The 18,192-nt window shown below is 40.8% G+C and overlaps 1 protein-coding gene across 2 annotated transcripts; it reads right to left on the bottom strand.

The window, feature by feature from the left end:
* Positions 1-382: 382 nt before the first annotated feature.
* Positions 383-13,483, bottom strand: Ptger4 (prostaglandin E receptor 4). 2 transcript variants are annotated; one of them, XM_076856204.1, is made up of 3 exons: positions 12,939-13,483; positions 11,547-12,468; positions 383-2,252 (listed from the first exon to the last, which is right to left on the bottom strand). In XM_076856204.1, the coding sequence occupies exons 2-3, from the start codon at positions 12,423-12,425 to the stop codon at positions 1,662-1,664; spliced, it is 1,470 nt and encodes a 489-aa protein (XP_076712319.1). In that variant the 5' UTR covers positions 12,426-12,468; positions 12,939-13,483; the 3' UTR covers positions 383-1,661. The 2 variants fall into 2 exon arrangements, with proteins under 2 accessions (XP_076712319.1, XP_076712320.1); XM_076856205.1 differs by having other exon boundaries at positions 13,050-13,483.
* Between the last annotated feature and the right edge of the window lie 4,709 nt (positions 13,484-18,192).

Below are 18,192 nucleotides of genomic sequence, written 5' to 3'. Positions count from 1 at the left end.
AAACCATGTGTGTGTTTCCTATGCTTTCCAGATGACTCAAGCAGACTGAAATTGGAGAAGGACTGATCTAGAGAAATCGCAAACAGGAATAAAAGTTTGTGCTCATTTTTTGTAATAACCATTTGAGTACTTTGCATGCAGCTTTTAGAGCATAACACTATCTCACTCACCACCCATGTAAACTGTTGAACTTGTGTACACTTATCCCTTGGATCATGTTTTCTAAATCTATTTTCTACTAAGTGGATTTGAGACTTTGTACTATTCTTGCAACTTCTTTGGGATAATTTAACATTTAAAAAAAATTCTGTTTAAAAGGATGTAGAAGAAGTCCTGAAATGAAGACCATACAATTTCCAAAATTGAGGATATGGAACTCAGCTGGAATGCATTTATTTATTATAATCCCCCAAATAATTTCAGTTGGTACAACTACTTCTTAAAACCATATTAATATTAGGCTCAGAGTTTAATCACAACCAAGCAATTCACAAAAACACTTTAAGCAACAAAACATGCTTAATATTTCTTTAGGAAGGTCCTTCAAATACATGTACAGCATCACTGGGTACTACACCAAACTATTAGAAGGTGACCTTTATGTGCCCAATACAACCATATGACACTCTTTTGACACATGTAAAAGATGAATTTAACTACATCTCAAAATAAAAACTTTAGGGTGCAACTTGTCTTATATTTTAAAGGATATTCTAGGTCATTTCTTAGGCAAGCAAAACTATGCACACTTTTAGGGGGAAAACAAACTGCTTAGAGTTTTTATATCATACATTTCAATTATGGGTAAACACTTAAAATTTTATATTTTAAAAAGTATCAGTTAGTGGAAACAAAAGTTGAATTTCCCAGCGTGTCAGGTTCTCTTGAATTCACAGCTTTCGGATAAATAAGTGTAATGTCACTAAAATAATTTCCACTATTATACATAGTTTGGAAATAATAATATTTTGGACTATAATTTTCACATCTTAAAGGATGTGTTTTCTTTATTTCTTTGTCAATACTAAACTCTTTCTTCAAAAATTTTGTATCTATTTTTGACACTTTGGCCTAAACTTCTTTATGGAAAAAAAAATCTTAACATCTTCAACTTTAGCTGGTTACACTGGGAGGAGAGGGGTCATCGTAACTTTATTATACCGTATATCAACAATAAACCTTCTCATAGAGAAGAAAATACTTTAAATACCTTAAATCATATTTACAACAATAAAAATTCACATTTCATGCTTTAGTGAGACATTTAAATCAGCCATAAGGTAGTAGTCCTCATAGTTTATTAAAATAGAGCCCTTCTGGTATCTGGGCCTCTGCTGTGTGCCAGACAGAAAGCTCTTGGTGTTATGAAAATAGCATAACTTCTGCCATCCTCCCATCCAGTCACAAAACTGAGGGTATTTCCTCCTAGCCATCAAGTTGTGGCTGTAGTCCTGTGTCCTAGCAGGGTGGCAACCAACGTGCTGCAGGCCCCTGAACACAGGTGAATTAGCTTGATGGTTTGAAAAGTGCTCAAGAGCTTGACTATTCTCTATTATGAGTCACGGATGAAAGCAGCCCTTCTGAGCACAGCTAAACTCTTAATGTGTCTATTGCACAGGATTTTAGACGGTTCCAGAAACAGTGCTGTCTCTCCCTAGCTACTATATACATTTTTCAGATAAGTTCAGTGTTTCGCTGGGAAATGTGACTTGCAGGGAGTTACCCTTAGGAGCGGGCCCATCCCCGCTCCTTCCTCCAACCTCATCCACCAGTAGCACACTCTCCGAGTCCTGGCCCTGTGAGGAGTCTGAGGTCTCTGATATTCGCAAAGTTCTCAGTGAGGTGGTGTCTGTTTGGGCCAGGCCCATGCCAGGCACGCCTGGAAGTAAATTCCTGCCTGCAAGGCCACTCTCACTTAGGTCTGGCAGGTAGAGGAGGGTCTGAGATGTGCTGCTGATCTCCTTCAGCTCCCGGGAGATGAAGGATCGAGAATGGCTGGACATGGCCGAAGACGTCCTTCGACTCTCGGAGCAGTGTTGTCTGGAGCGGTCTCTTCGGGACCCACCGATGCGGCAGAAGAGGCATTTGATCTTCTCTATTGCTTTACTGAGCACTGTCTTTCGTAGAAGGATGTATATCCAGGGGTCCAGGATGGGGTTCACAGAAGCAATTCGGATGGCCTGCAAATCTGGGTTCTTGCTGATTTCTCTCACCACACTTGGCTGATATAACTGGTTGATGAATACACGCACCTGCATAAACGAGATGCCCACATTTAGATTTTATAATTAAGCAACCGGGAAAACGCTTAAATGCTATATCTATGGTAGCAATATTAGGTAGCTGCTCTCTTCTGTTAGTAACTTCCAAGAAAAGGGCAGTTTACACAATGAACCTCAGAATAACCGGTTATTGCAAAAATGCAATTACATTTGTTTGGAGTTAGTATAAATAAATATTTTTGTAAGAATCTTATGAATATCTTGCGTAGATCAAAGATGGTGTACAAAAATGCAACGTATGTGCACGAAATATATGAATAAATACCGTGAGTCATCCGTGAACTGTGTGTGAACTAAAAAGGACACGGAAGCCATTCCCCAGGAAAGTCTGGTATCTGGGAACTCCCAGGGGCAACCCTGCAGGTTTGAGACTGCCCAATTCCTGTGACTTCCTACCTGCCTCTAAGTTCAGCACAGCCCGGGAGATGGGGGTGACCCACTGGAAACACAGCCAATCAGAGGTGGGTGTGGCTTGCCAAGATGCCAATCAACCTGTTTACTACAAGACTCCGCCACACCGAGAAGCAGGACTCCTCCCCCTGACACCTTATCCCTTCCTTTGATGTATTCTCGTTTAAATAAAGAATTGGAGCCATTTTTCAGTTGTTCAGTTCCAGCTCCTAACAAAGCTGGGAAACCTATCAGGTGCTCCAATTCCTTTGAAAAAAAAAAAAAAATATATATATATATATATATATATATATATATATATATATATATATATATATATATATATTTTTTTTTTTTTTTTTTCTGGTTCTGTCTCTTACTTTTATCTAATTATTCCAGATTTTCTATTGCTCAGGCAGCTAGCTCTCAGTCTTCTAAGCAGGAAACTACCCTGGTGGGGTGCTGGTTGTCCCACGACAAATGAAGTCTCCTTGTGAAGCATTTTGCTAACTTAGTTTCTGTGAGTGCTTTTAAGTTTTCATCATTCTAATGAAATCTCTTTTTTTTCCAAGAGCTACTGATTTCCCCTATCCGAGCAGCTGTTGCATATATTTTATATGATACTCATTCTTAAAATCAGCCTAACATTTAATCATTACAGATAGCTCTGTTTTAGGTACTATGGTAGGTTTTAGGGACAAAAAGTTGTACTAGATGTCATAAACTTTCTGAAGGCAGAGAGTAATGTACAGTCCAGAGGCCCGAAAAGTGGATCAATTATTACTGTGGAGTGATTTAATGATTATGAGAGAAGTGTGCACGTGGGAGCTCAGCTAATCCAGACCTGGAGGACACACTTCCTGGAGGAAAGGAAGCCCTGAGTTGTGATGGATGAGTAGGAATTTGCTAAATATAGAAGGAAGGAAATAACTTTCAAAGAGGGATAGCTCCATGTGCAAAGTCATGAAGAATGAAATAATGTTAGCTTCTAGGAATGTTGAATGATTCACTGAAAAAAGCATAAATTGGTATAAATTTAAGGAAAACTATTATTTTGCTCCTTAGAAAAAGCACTTGTTAAGTGTATACTCTCAAATTTAAATATATTTTTTTAAAAATCTAGATCTTCTAATCACACTGAGATCATTTATGTAAAAATCTCATCTGTAATTCACATAAAATATGTTTTTGAGATTGCTGCCATCTATTTAGTAATTATTTAGTCAGTATTACCTGCCTTTGGTAATTATTTTAGGGAGAAGTTAAAAGCAATTATTTTTTTAAAAAAATACTTTGATTTATTTTTATGTGGTGCTGAGGATCAAACCCAGTACCTCACACATGCTAGGCAAGCACTCTACCATTAAGCTACAACCCTAGTCCCAGCAATTCTTAAAGCTAGGAAATATAAACAAAAACCATAAAAAAGAGAAAAAGGATAAGAGCATACCTACAACCTACAGCCTATATCTATTAATTAGAAACAAATATTTCTAAATTTAACAAGACTTCAGGACATTGTTGCCTTTACCATATTGTATAATAATTAACGATTCATGCTGTTATGAATCATCAGAAAAAGGTGGTGATATTTTAGAAAAATTTACAACAATGTGGACAAAACAAAAATGGAAGTTCAAAATGTTTCAAATAAGATTCGTTAATTTTCAGAATTCAACTTATACGAAAACCATTCCTGGATGATGCTAGATCAATGACATTTAACTATATTTCTATTTCTTCCTTAACAGAAGTTTAGATCTTAATCAGTTATAGGTCCACTGATCCTTCATTAAGAAAATCTTGTTGGTCTTCCTTCGTTTTTGCTTTGAGAACTTACTTGGTTGCAAAACCTGACCCAACTTGGCATCAAAATCTGATCCAAACTGACTATGATACTATTTTTAGTTTTATTTATTCATCTTAGAGTGAATATTTCTGCTTTGTTCCAGGGGCACTTTCCCAGATCTGATGGAAAGATCACACATTTTATGACATACTAATAACTGATTGAAATTCTGAATTCTGAAACACATCTGGCCCTACAGATTTAAGATAAAGAATTGTGGACTTGTAAATTCATCAAACAGAGTGGTCCAATGACTGTAAGATGAAATTATCATCTTGATCTCTGGAAGACAGCTAAATAAAGAATGAACAGCAGTATGTGAAGTCTTCTCTTAGAATACTTGCAGGAAGTATGTTGGGATAAATGATGATATCAAGACAAAGCTTGACTGATTTCTTAAAATAATCTTCACAAAAATTAGTAAAACAAAGCATTGTGGTTTCTTCTTTCCAGAAGCTTGATTAAGTGATACCTGGGAACTAAATGTTCCCTTGAGACTTTCCTCAGATGAGGTATTTTTTACTGAGACCTGAAGGTTCTTCTCAGAGTTCCCCACATTGTTGTCTGTTCTGGGCCCCCAGGTTCCAGATGAATTCCATGATTTTTTTATTTTGTTTTGTTTTACAAGCCTATATTTCTGCTTAAGAATTATTTCCTGCTATTGGAGTCAATGGTAAAATGCATGAGGTCTATATTTTACTCATATCCCATATTATGTTTCTAAGGTTAAAAGAAATGATACTTCTATATCTGTCACTGTCAGGTCCTCTGTGTGTGGCAGGGTTTGTGTTGACATGAGACTTTAGTGCCTCTAGGTGGCAGTGTTGCTCCACCCCGGCGTCTGGTAACAGGGTGCCTCCCCAGGATGCATTTTGCACAGCCATTTCCAAGATTCTTTCAGACCAGAATCTTGGACAAGTCTGAATACTGCATTTCTGAGATTTTAAACATTGACATGTCATGTTGCTTGTTGCTTCTTTACCACAACCTCAAAGGAAACATGGTTACTACTGAAAGGAGGAAAATTTTTAAATAGTTAAGATGGGAGGATATTCATAGCTATTTAAAGGAATATTAGGACTTAGCATTTTATTTTTAAATTTCTGTGACCTTTTAGAAAAGTCAGAGGATTGAAAAATAATTGAGAATTGGTTTTCACAGTCAAAGGTGATGAGAGGCAAGGAAAGTATCACTTCTGTGCCTCACTTCATCCACAGCTATAATTAATTCTGACTACTGCAGAAGGGAATGCTGTGGGGGAAAGCTTACAATTTAGTACAAGCTGCTAAACCTGGCTTTTAATGTCTCCTCACTAAAGGGGAGTTCACAGGGTAGCAGAAGGATGAGTATAAAACACAAAATTCTAAATTCAGGGAGAAGCATCCTTAAAAGTAGGTCAAATTATTTGAAAAGAATGAATATGAATGATGAGTTTTACTTTGAATAATATTCTCAAAGGAGGTTTACTTCAAATAGACATGGGGGAAAAATCTAAAACAAAAAGTTCATGCATTTTGTAATGTTTGAATAAATTTAGCAATTTCTGCATCACTTTAAAGGCTACTTGATTTTTAGTCCCTGAAGGGAGGGAGACCCAGATTAGGATGGGAATATCTACAGCAGTACTTCAATGTCATGCTGGGAGGTGAAAACTTTTCTGGAACTCATGTCCAATGGGCCCTATATGTTACACAAATAAACAAGTGCAGGCAGTTTCCAGTGTTGGAAGGCTGCGCTGATGATAAAACAGAACCTCTGAGTCAGAGGGGGAAAAAAAACCATCCTAAACAATTCACTGAACTCAAGCAACACCTCAACTTTCAGCCAATTTTAAAAGGTGACTTTAAAAAGCTGTAGTATCTGCAGATTTGTGCACATGATTTTCACTAATATTGGCATACATGAAAATATTTCAAACTTTCTGAGACTGATTAGAGCTTAGGGTTCAAGAGCATTGGAATGTAACTTGGAGAGGATTTGATAAATTCACAAAGTGTAATGATAGGAAAGTTCAAGGGAGGCTACATGTTGTAGAGGTAAACGCCAGAGCTTTGTAATCAAATAAACCTCTGTTCAAATCCTGGCTGTTCTTACAATTTGTGCATAAGTTGTTGAAGTGTGTACTACAGTGTCCAGGATAGAACACATATGCTGGCTCTCTTTGTTTTTCTTGTAACCTATATAGGGACACTTGGCCACTGTGGAATAGATCATTAATTTGAAAACTGTGGGTAGGGGGTGACTTTAGGATGTGGTTAATGACATGGTATTAAAAACATGTACTTTCTACTTAAGAACAACCTGTTTGCAGGGAATGTTGAATTGACAAAAGAATGTTGAAATCTTAATCAGAACAATTTAATAATTGATTTTCAAAATAGTAATACTTTCCAGTAAATACCAAGATCTGTAACCGGATTTGTGCATGCATGCTACTTGGTCTGTTCCAAAAACATAAAAGGAATTATCTGTGTGTGCTCAGTTATCTCACTCACTGCCTTGTGAAGAGTCCAGAATTGACACAGCTGTTACTAGAAGGTCTTACCATTTTTTTTTTCTTTTTTTTGAAGTGAAGGATCATGGAAAGAGTTCTGACTCTGTGGTGGTATTAGAGACCTCATTTCCCATTCCTTCTGGGTCACTAACTGAACACTTACTGCAGGCAAGTTAATCTCTGTTAGTCAATCTCTACATTGCAAATTTATTTCTAAATTTTTTAAACTCTCATTTTCAACATTTTAAGAAGACTATAAGAATAACTTCAGCTCTGGGGGAAAAATATCTTGTTAGTAGGTGTTCAATGAAACCAAGACTTGACAGGTCAGCAAAGGGTGGTGAAAGGAGCATTTGACTAAGATTCACCCAAGCAACCCAGTAAGTTTCACTGAAAAATTCTTTTTTTAAAATATCTTTTTAGTTGTAGATGGAAACTAGCCATTTCTTTTATTTGTTTATTTTTATGTGGTGCTGAGGATCGAACCCAGTGCCTCACGCGTGCTAGGTGAGCGCTCTACCACTAAGCTACAAATTCAGCCCCAACTGAAAAATTCTTCATGTGCAGCTAGGGAAGCTGACGCGCAGAGACGGTGAAAAGGACAGTCTGTTCTACTCTCTTCCCAGAGCTTTTACAAGATTCAAATGAGATGTCAGATGTGGAAATACCTCACTTTTTTTGTGTGTTATTCTGCTGTGTTCAAGGTGCTACTTACTACTGGGTCTGCGATTTCATGTTATGACTAAAAAACTTGCTTCTAGAAATTGCTGTTTCTTAACTTAGCCAAAGTTATTTAAAAAATCAAATCTTTTCGATTCTACTGCAGTTGTACCCAAATTTACTGCCTTATTCTATTACCCACAAAAGCAATTCTTACTCACCTAAAATCCCATCAGGTATTTTATAATGAGATTCCAGTTTGCCTTAAATAAAAAAGTGCATCTATTTATACAGTTTTCATCTGCTTTTATAAGCTTTTGCTGGTCAAATGCTGATGATCAACTCGTTTCTAGTAATTTTGTCCGTTCTTCTATTTGAAATCAGTCTTAGGATTTTTTAAACACAGGAAAATTGAATAAATGATAAAGTATGCTTAAGATAAAGAAAAGGGGATTACATTCTTTGGAAATATGTAGATAAGACAACCTCTTTAGCTTGTCTTTATAGAGACAATTAGTTTATAGTAAGCAACTAAATAGATACTCACAGGAAGTTATTTTCCTAAGGACTTAAATTTTACCTGACCCAAGCAGAAGATTAATCAAATTGACCATTCCACTCCCAATAGAGATGAATACTTGTTAATTCAGAGTAAGAAAAAAGAAAATAAATAAATATGGCCTTGGCTTGCCTGTGCATGAAGGAAAATGCCTTTCCAAATCCTACATTATAATTGCTTAGCCCTGAGGCAAAATATTTGATTACAATCATTATCTTAACATTAGTACTGTAACTGCAAGATTAGGTAGCAGAAATTGATCTAGCTACAACATTTAACACAGGGATGTTAGGAAGTTGTCTTGCTTGCACATTTCTGAATTCAATCCTCTTTTATTTATCTTAAGTGTACTCTTTCATTTATTCAGCTTTTCCTGTATTAAAATTAAAAAAAAGACTGATTACAAATAGACAAAAAGACAAAATAACAAGAACCACCTTCCTATCAAATCTTGACATTTGATATTCCTATGGATTTCACTTCCACTTTCTACCTTTTTTGTTCATTGACTATGATTCACTTCAGACAATTTTGTAGGTTCTGCACAGCACAATGAATTCCCCAACCTTTCTTAAATTTCCATTCCAGACTCAGATCTATTTATAAAACATTTATTTTTTGATACCAGACTGAAATTTACCTTTTATACTAAACTCAGTATCACACACCCTCTTAGAGCCACTGTAGCCTTTTCTTCCCTGGTGTCCCAAAGACAGAAACTTGGCTGCTTTCCAGTGGCTACATATTTCTCTCCTACTTTGTGTCAAGCTTTCAAATTTCCTTGAGATTTTAAAAAGAAACTATATATGCCCTGGTAGGTAACCTTTCCAAGTGATTCAAAGGATTTGATTTTTCCTCAGATAGGTTTAGCAACAACTTTATTGGATAAAAGTTAAAATTGATGCTTCATTAGTTTCCCTGCAATTGAAAATAGAGCCTGCTGCTTTAACTGCCAGAGAGTTTAGAAGCTTTAATCTTAAATTACGTTATGAGAAAGGTGAAAAAGAATGTTGCAAAAATAAGCCAATGAGGACTGTAATTGTGGATGTTTCCCTTTTGATTCTTTAATTGCTGAAGTGTGCGTGGGTGGATGGGTAATAATATAATATCCCATTACTTAATAATTTACACTTAAACTGATTCTGAAATTAGTTTTCAGTAGTCAAAACTTAAGGCTAAAAACTAAGCCACTACGATTTGTTAGCTTCCTTCACAAAATCTATGTAAGTTCTTGACTAACATGATTACTTCTTAACTGAGCCAGTTTCAATGTTCAGGTTGAGATTACTTAATATCTACTATATATTACTGACTTTCTACAGACTTGACATTTTTTTGTTAGATTAAACTGTGGTTAATTTGCAGACCATAAATACAAGTACAACAACTTACTGTCCTCAAATAATTTCAAAGGCTTTGTCATAAATGGTCCTATACTTTAGGGCCAAGTCCACTGTCAGTCTATAATAGAAGGCCTCTCGTGATGATGGAGGAAAACCCTGTATCCGTGGATTTGCAGGAATCAGTAGCTTCACATGCTCACCTCCAACCAAAACATTTAGAAAGTATGAGCTTGTTGCTAACCTCCTAGCTCTGATTCCCTAGTTCCTTAAAGTGGATGTTCTGTAAATAATAACCACTCACTTTGTCATTTACTGTTCTGCAAAACATAAGGCAGAGGACAAAGAACCCAGACCTTAGCAGGGGCAGAGTGCTTTCTTACAAAAGCTCACTTGATCCTGAGTTGCCATCACAGACAGTAAAATATATTTATGTGGCTCAAGTGTGACTTCACTCTGTAAATTACACTGGGTCCTGGAATGGCTTAAAGGCTCTTCTGCCAATTATATTTACTTCTGTTTATACCAATTGGCAAGAAGCTACTGTATGCTGGCTCCCAGCCACCTCTAAGTTCCTTCCATTTACAGTCACTTATCAGAGATATAATATTTTTATATCAAATAATCCTGGACAGTATTAATAAAATAAATGAAAAAACAATAGCCCGTTACATGTATTTCCTCTTGCTTCCAATAAGCCTAAGAAAGAGCAGTTATCTCTTTTTTGAGACAGTGTTTTGTAATTTCCAGGAATGCAGTATTTAGAGAGATGGAGGAACTTAGAACTAGTTTCTTTCAAGATAAACTAGATAAGGAATTATGTTCACCTGCCTATCTATTACTGGTGCATTCCATCTCAATAACAGGCAAAAATAGAGAAGTAGGTAGGCTTTGAACCTTTCTGCTTATTTTAAAAGTTAATCCAAAGGCAACTTTAAAGAGAATGTTGTCCTGAAAATAAAGTGTACCAAAATTTTTAATACATACAGCACAAAGGCCAAAATTAGAAGTTCTAAGAGAGAGAATGCAATACTATAGGAGCAGGGTTTGGAGTCTGATGGCCTAAGGGCCACAAAAACTGTAGAATTTTGTCTGGGCAATAAATAAGAATCCTCTCTAAACCTCATAAACCATCTAAAATCTCCATAAAGGTACTGACCTCTCATGGTTATTTGAGATTATTAACTTATATAAACCAGCCTGTCCATAATTGACCTCCTCAGAAATATTACTTTCCTGGCCTGCAGAAAGAACTAATGAACCTGAGTTTGGGCCATGCCCTGTGCAAGAGTTATAATTTGTATGCATTAAAACGTTCTCCCAGGCACAGCATGGTAAAGAGCAGGGAACCTAGCTCACTGTGTAGTTTCTGCTAGATTATTCTCAGCAATCACTCCCTTCTTCCTCTGTGAGGTGAAGGAGTTAGGCAAGACTCAAAAGCATTGGCTCTCTCTTCTAGCACTAAAATGCTACTTTATCTAAGGAAACAGAACCAAACCAAAAGCTCTATATAAATCAAAACACCCAAAGCCCCACTGGCCTAAGAAATGGTTTCCAAGAGAGATCATCACCCCTGATGCTTTCAGGCTCTGCGAGTTGTCAGTGTGGAGGGCTGGGCTAGGTCACCCTACAGAGAGGTTCCCTCCACAGGTGACAGAGAGAGGGGTGTGTGTTCCCAGACAATCGGGGACTAATGTCAAGCACCAAGGGGTAGGTAGGGGTTGTCCCTGGAGGGGGAGGAACCCAGGCTTGAGAAAGAGATTCAGGGCATATAGGGGAAGGCACCCCTCTCCCAGTCTCAAAATTGGGCACTCAGAAGGCCTCCCCAGAGGCTTTCTCAGAGAGGCCCTGTGAGGGGTTCCAGCCCCTATTTGGAGAAGACACAATTAAGAAATCCGAGGGAAGGGAAGGAGCAGGAGGAGAGAAGTGGATGAGGGAAAAGGGCAGAACAGGCCTGAGCCCGGCCACTCACCACGAGCGGGATGGAGCAGATGAGCACCACCAGGGAGGTGGCAATGAGTAAGATGACCATCTGGATCTCCGCGCCCGCCATGCGGCGGAAGCTCCGGCGGCGGCGAAAGTCGCTGAGGCGCGGCAGAGCTGGGGAGGCAGAGGGGTTGCCCCGACAGGCAGCAGAGGACACCGCGGCGGCGGCGGCAGCCGCGTGGTGCTGCTCGGTGCCCAGCGAGGTGCGGCGCATGAACTGGCGGTGCATGCGGAGCAGTGCGCCGCACACGAGCACGTTGCAGAGCACAGTGGCGAGAATGAGGAAGGAGCTGAAGCCCGCGTACATGTAGGAGAAAGCCGCGTACGCCGTCACGTTGGTGGTCCAGTCAATGAAGCACCAGGTCTGCGGGTACTGCAGCTGAGAGCGGCCGAGGCCCATGTTAGGCAGCGCACAGAACAGCACATTGGATGCATAGACGGCGAAGAGAGTGAGGCCGGCCAGTCGCTTGTCCACGTAGTGGCTGTAGAAGTAGGCGTGGTTGATGGCCAGGTAGCGCTCTATGCTCATGGCACAGATGATGCTGAGACCCGACAGACCGAAGAAGAGCAGGATGAAGGTGCTGTAATCGCACAGCGCCTGTTCCCCAGGCCACTGGCCCTTCATGTACGTGGCGATGGTCACTGGGCTAACCAGCAAAGTGCCCAGTAGATCGGTGACAGCCAGCCCGCATACCAGCGTGTAGAAGGTGGTCTCCTTCTGCTCCTTGCGCGACTTGCACAGCACCACGATGGCCACCAGGTTGCCCACCACCCCGAAGATGAACATCACCGCCGGGATGGTAACGGGGCTGTTCAGACGGTCCGGACTCGAGGAGGCGGATGCATTGACCGCTGGCGTTGACATGATGGTGGTCGACAGTGCACAGCCTCTCGGAACGATGCTGGGTCTGGGGATGGCAAGAGACAGGAAAATGATCAGTGTGCGGAAGTTATTACTTGTAAGGTGTTAGACCCCTACCCGAGAAACTCTGCTGATGAGACAAGGGAACTTGATCTTACTCTCTGGACTGTAGCCACTGACTGACTTGCGGCTATCGAAGTCCCCAGGCTCCCGATACGTCCTGCCAACAGCACCACTCTACTGACATTAATATTTAGATGCTGATAACTGCCATTCTCTCCGCCGCCTCCTCCCAAACGAACCCACTCCACTGCCAAGATGAACAAGACCCATCTCAAGGGAAAAGTGACTCCTAGTGTTGTTCCCGAAAGATTATGAGTCGATAAAATTCTCACAGAAATCAAGTTATAGAAAATAATTTGGAAGGCTTGCTCTCTTCTCTTAGCTTTCCTGGGGTAGTACCCGACCACTGCTCTGTCTACCCGATGACCACTCCTGCATCTTGCACCATCTTACCTTTCGTGGACGCGGTTGTAGCAGCACCGTAGGCGCTCAGGCTCAGGCCTCAGGTTCCTGGACCTGCCCCCAACCTCCCTTCAGCCCCGTCCGGTTTAATGTGGAACTTACTAAGCCTTAGGCTTTTTCGGAGCTGGGTCTCCGTGGCTGCCAATTTTCCGGAACTGGGATCAGAGTGGTCAGTTTTCAAAAAGTTGTAGAACGGGAGGGGCAGCGGATGGGTTAGTGGAGACTGGTGTTGCGTTTTTTGTTTAATTTTTCCTTTTCCTTCAAATATGAGTCCCCGCTTTGTAGAGCCCGCAGGTCTTGGCCACCGGCAGGTAGCGTCCAGGTGTGTGGCCGCGCGCGCAGGTGGAACTGTGTGTGGGTCCTCGGTTCCTGCCGCCCTCCTCCCCAGCCGAGGGCAGAACGGACGGCTATCGTAGTTGGCGGCTGCCACTGAGACCGCTCCTGGTGTCTTGGGGGTGGCTCGGGGTCCACGCAATCTGGGGCTCTGACCTAGAGCTGTTCATCTTCCTCTCTGGCTGCCGGGTTTCGAGCTCCGCTCTCGCCCTTCCAACCTCTGTACAAACTTTTCTCCTCCTTTCAAGTTTCCCTGGCAGAGGCGGAGACAGACGGCGCGCGGCCCAGGCACCCATTGGCTGAACTGGAAGGGGGCGGAGCGTGTCCTCGGCGAGCGCCGCTGGGCGGATGCCGGGCTCAGACTTGCGCCGCTCCAGCTGCGCTGCTGGGGGCGACTCTTGAAATCTTCTCACCCGCGGACTTTCTGAGAGGGCACCGCCTGCGGTGATCAGGGGAAGCCCCGGTGCTTTCCCGGGCACCCTTACAGCTTCTCCCGAACTCTCCATCCAGTGTCGGGGGCAGGGGGCGAGGGAGACAACGCTAAAACTGGCGTCTCATCTCCCTCGCTCCTTGCCGTTCCCCGTGGGCTATTTCCCGCAACCTCTGCTCGCCAGGTGCTACTTTCGTGTCTCGGGAAGGGAGAACAATGGCTTTAGGACTTCACACTGGAGCAGCGGTGGGGAGGAGAGGTGGGAGTGTGCGTGCGCGCTGTACCCTATTCGGGTGCGCGCGCGGACACGGTGGGTGGGGGGTGGGTAGGTACCAGGCTTGGGCGTGGAAACTACGAAGAATTCTTCCTCTCACCATAAAAGGAGTTGGTTGGCAGTGCCCGGGCTGCGGGCTGCTCTCGATAGGGCACCGCAGGATAAAAGAGAAAGGGAGGGAGGGGGAAAAGAGAGAGAAACAAGACGCGATTACAGAGTCTCCTGGCCCAGGTGGCCGAAAGCCTTGTGGCTTGGAGAGTCCTGAAGAGAACTGGTGAGAGTGGGAGATCTAACTGCGGAGATCTCTCCCCCTGGGGAATTTCTCCTACCTGAAAGAACAGGTAGACTGAGCTTCCGCCTTGAGCCGGTTGTATTTCTGTTAGACACCTTCCCCATAAATCCTTGGAAAGGCCAATCAGAGGGTAAGAAGGAGGTTGAAAGTCACGCAGGCAAAAGGATTCTCTAAGCATTACCTTTACCCGACCCTTTTCTTTGATTTACGGTTTGTTTGGCCTTGTCTGGTGGGGAAAAATTTTTCCATGTACTCATTTATCAACTTCTTTCTACTTAAAAAAAAAAAAAGCAAAGCGTCATGGTGTAATTAAAACCGCTTCATCATTAAAAAAAAAAGGGGGGGGGGAACTATACAGTGATATTGTGTGGGCCTTCACACAATTGAAATTCCTAGAAAAGCCTCTTTTCCATCTGTAGTACGCTTGCCTTTAACACATCTCACAGGGTAAGTAACGTGATTCCTTTCTATGATAATCTGGCACTCTTTCTTAAATGTGATTTCATGAATGAACAAACCTGCTAAGAATTTGTCTGGTTCTCCAGTCAGTCTCAGTAACAAGTGAGTAATAAGAGAACCAGAGAGCGTTTCATCAACGAATTTCTGGTCATAAAATATCTAGAATCACATTGACATGTGTTAAGACATGTAGCATCATTCTGTCATGTGTACTATTTTATCATAAGTATCAGAAGGAAATAGACAAATGTGTTAGCTAACATAAAAAGAATAAATGGCAATTGGGCATTTTCTCAGTCTTAATCACTACCATAACCACTTCTGGTGTCTATTCTTCCTTTGTGTTATAACCTCTGGGATGGTGCCAGCATAGAGCACAAATCAGAAAAGAGGGAACTGTGCATTCTGCCCCCATTCCTTACTGACATTACTAACTGCTTGTCAGTAAATATGTGAAGGGAAGGTGGGAAGTTAATTCTACTTACTTTCTGCTCATAATTTTTCCCCCAGTTTTCTTTCCTTTTGAAGCTCCTTTAAAAAATAGAACAATTACAATTGGTTTGCTCATTAATTTTTTATGATGAATATATTAAAAATAAAACTGAAGCATGCTGCTGAGGAAATTAGTCACTATTACAGGTTTTAGCATGACATTGATAAGTTGGGCTTCTTATCAATAGAACTTTTTTTAAAAAATGTGTTTTAAAATTTCTTTCTGGTAGCTTTAAGATGATGGGAAATAAGTAAAAATTCAGTATATGAAACTAAAATACAGTGCAGTGAGGTTTATCTGGATCTTCTTTTAATGCATGATTCTTCAGAAGTTAGAAGTTGAAAACTTGCAAAACAATTTTATTTCATTAGTTTGAAAAACTGGGATGGTGAAGTTCAATTTACCTCGTCTCTGCAAGGATTCCATGTTGCAAAAGGAAAGGGAGAATTGCCATAATTAAGTGGTCAATTCTTGTTACTGTTTGTATATGTCAAGGAAAATATTTTATATTCTAATCATTGTTGTCTGTTTTCCCTTGCAGTTTCTGCTTCAGTCCTTACTTCTCTGAAGTGGAGAACCCAGGCTCACTTCTTTGGAATTGGCATTAAATCCTCTCTGAAGGTTTAAACTAGTCCCAAAACTGCCTGATCCATCTGTTTGATGGCTCTGTCCTAGCTGTTTGACTGCTTTGAAGTAAATACCTTAAGGTGGGAACCCACTTAAAAGCAAAGGCTGCTAAGGGGCTACTAACCATGTTCACTTTGACGAGGTTGAATCTTCTTGGATCAAAGGAAATATGGGACAGACAGACCCTGTGTTTCAGCCAGCGGGAATGGGGTAAGAAAGGGAATGATTCCTGGGAGGAAGGCAGCAAGATGACTCAGATCTGGCCTGGACCCTTACTGAGCTACAGCTGGCAGGATCTTAGTGCATTCCCGAAGCACTAACATTTATGTTGAAAAGCCTGTGCAAATTGTGTTTGCTCTTGTGTTTCATGACAGGCCATGCGGAGACTCAAAACAGAGTGTAAAAGGCATCTATCTGGTGCAAATAACACAGTGCCCTTGGACACATTTGTCTTCCACACGCTCAGCCAATTGGTTCAGTGGAATATAAACATGGCATTCACCCCTGGGCATGGAAAGAGGCCTACTATGATTGTGGTTGTGGCCCTAATGGTGTCCCTCCCTTTTCAGTGGTACATTTCAAATGTGTGGTCTCCTGATTATTTTCATTTTCTAAACATGAATTTTATGCTGAGTCTAGGGCCTGGAGTTGCTACACGTGTCAGATCTGTAATTAACTCCCCAACATCTTCATGTGGTGTTCAATTACTGCTGTGGAGGCTGGTAACTGAGAGTAATTACTGTAGGCTGCCTCCTGCTCTGACAATTACACTCCTCAAAGTGATGCTTTCTGCTCTTTTATTTGTCCCTTCTTTTTCTCTAGCTGCTTCTGTCATACTCCCCTTGTGAACTGGGCCAATAGACAAAGGAAGGTGACTATTTACCTATGATTGATTATTTTTGAAGTTACAGGTGGAAAGTTAAAGCCTAACTAAGTTCAGGAGTCTGTCTTCTATAGGAGGGAGGATCTTTTGATTACGTTTCAGTTCCTTCTCATGCCCAATTTTTTTTTTTCTAAACTACAGAAGATTCACAAGACAGGCATGGTAGTGCACACCTGTAAATTCGTGACTTAGGAGGCTGAGGTGGGAGGATTGCAAGTTTAAGACCAGCTTCAGCAACTCAGTGAGGCCCTAAGCAACTTAATGGAATCCTGTCTCAAAATAAAAAAAATAAAAAGGGCTGTGGATGTAGTTCAGTAGTAAAGCACCCCTCAGTTCAATCCTCAGTACCAAAAAAAAAAAAAAAAAAAAAAAAAGACATACAAAACTCACTGGTTTAATCATCAACACCAGCATCACCTGTAGCCCATGTTGGTGCATCACTTTCACACTTGGATTCACACATGATTTTCTTTTTTTTTTTTTGGCACCAAGGATTAAACTCAGGGTTGCTTAACCACTGAACTACATATCCAGCCCATTTTGTGACCAAAGATGTATTAAAGAAATAAGCTATTATTTTATAGACATAAGGACTCAGTCTATCCTACCAGATGCTATAGCTGCAGGGTCCACTTACTTGGCATCAGCTCATCCTGGGCACAACTGAGACCCTTGTCCTGCAAAAACTGGGAATGTCCTAGCACAATGTTTGGCATACCCAAAGTATCATGAGAGTTCAGGAAATTAACTCCTTGACCTTTGTGCTCCATATAATTTTCATTTTCATCTGTTCTCACAACAGTCTCTTTGCTTGCAATATCTGTATACACAGAAATATGCATCCAAACTAAAGAGATATGTGTACAAGTTATGGCCTCCATCCCACCCATAAGCACACCTCTCATGCATTTCCAGACATAGATTCTTCCAGTCCACCTAAAGCACAGGGAAATACGATGGGTCCATTTTCCAGTGAGCAGGGGTCATGGCTCTGTATACTAACTGTGCTTTAATTGGCCAATACAGTCGTTTTTACTATTCATCTTTCCTTTCATTTATCCATCCAACAAATACTCACTGAGAGTCCACTGCTTATAAGTGTGCACTAGCCTATGAGTATGCACTTTGAGTAAAATGAATAGTTCCTGCCTCTGTGCAGGTTACCATGTAAAGGAGGAAGATTATAGTCCAGAAAGAGGGAAAAAAAGACATTAAATGTACAAATAAACTCACAGTGATACACATTTACACACTGTGATCAATGCTATGAAAGAAAAAAAAAACAGGACAGACTTCATTCAGATTTGAGACTAGAAATGACCATTCTGAAGAAATGTCATGCTCTAAAGAGAGTATTATTTGTTTTTCTTGAAAATGTCTCTCTAGTTATTAACCAGAACAGATAACCTTCCATACCAAGTACAAGAAGCCTTAAGCATTCTGGCTGAAAGCTT

This window comes from Callospermophilus lateralis, chromosome 5, assembly GCF_048772815.1.
Source record: "Callospermophilus lateralis isolate mCalLat2 chromosome 5, mCalLat2.hap1, whole genome shotgun sequence".
NCBI classification, from domain to species: domain Eukaryota; kingdom Metazoa; phylum Chordata; class Mammalia; order Rodentia; family Sciuridae; genus Callospermophilus; species Callospermophilus lateralis.
Note: the sequence above shows the minus strand (reverse complement) of the source record. Positions and strands in the feature narration are given on the sequence as shown.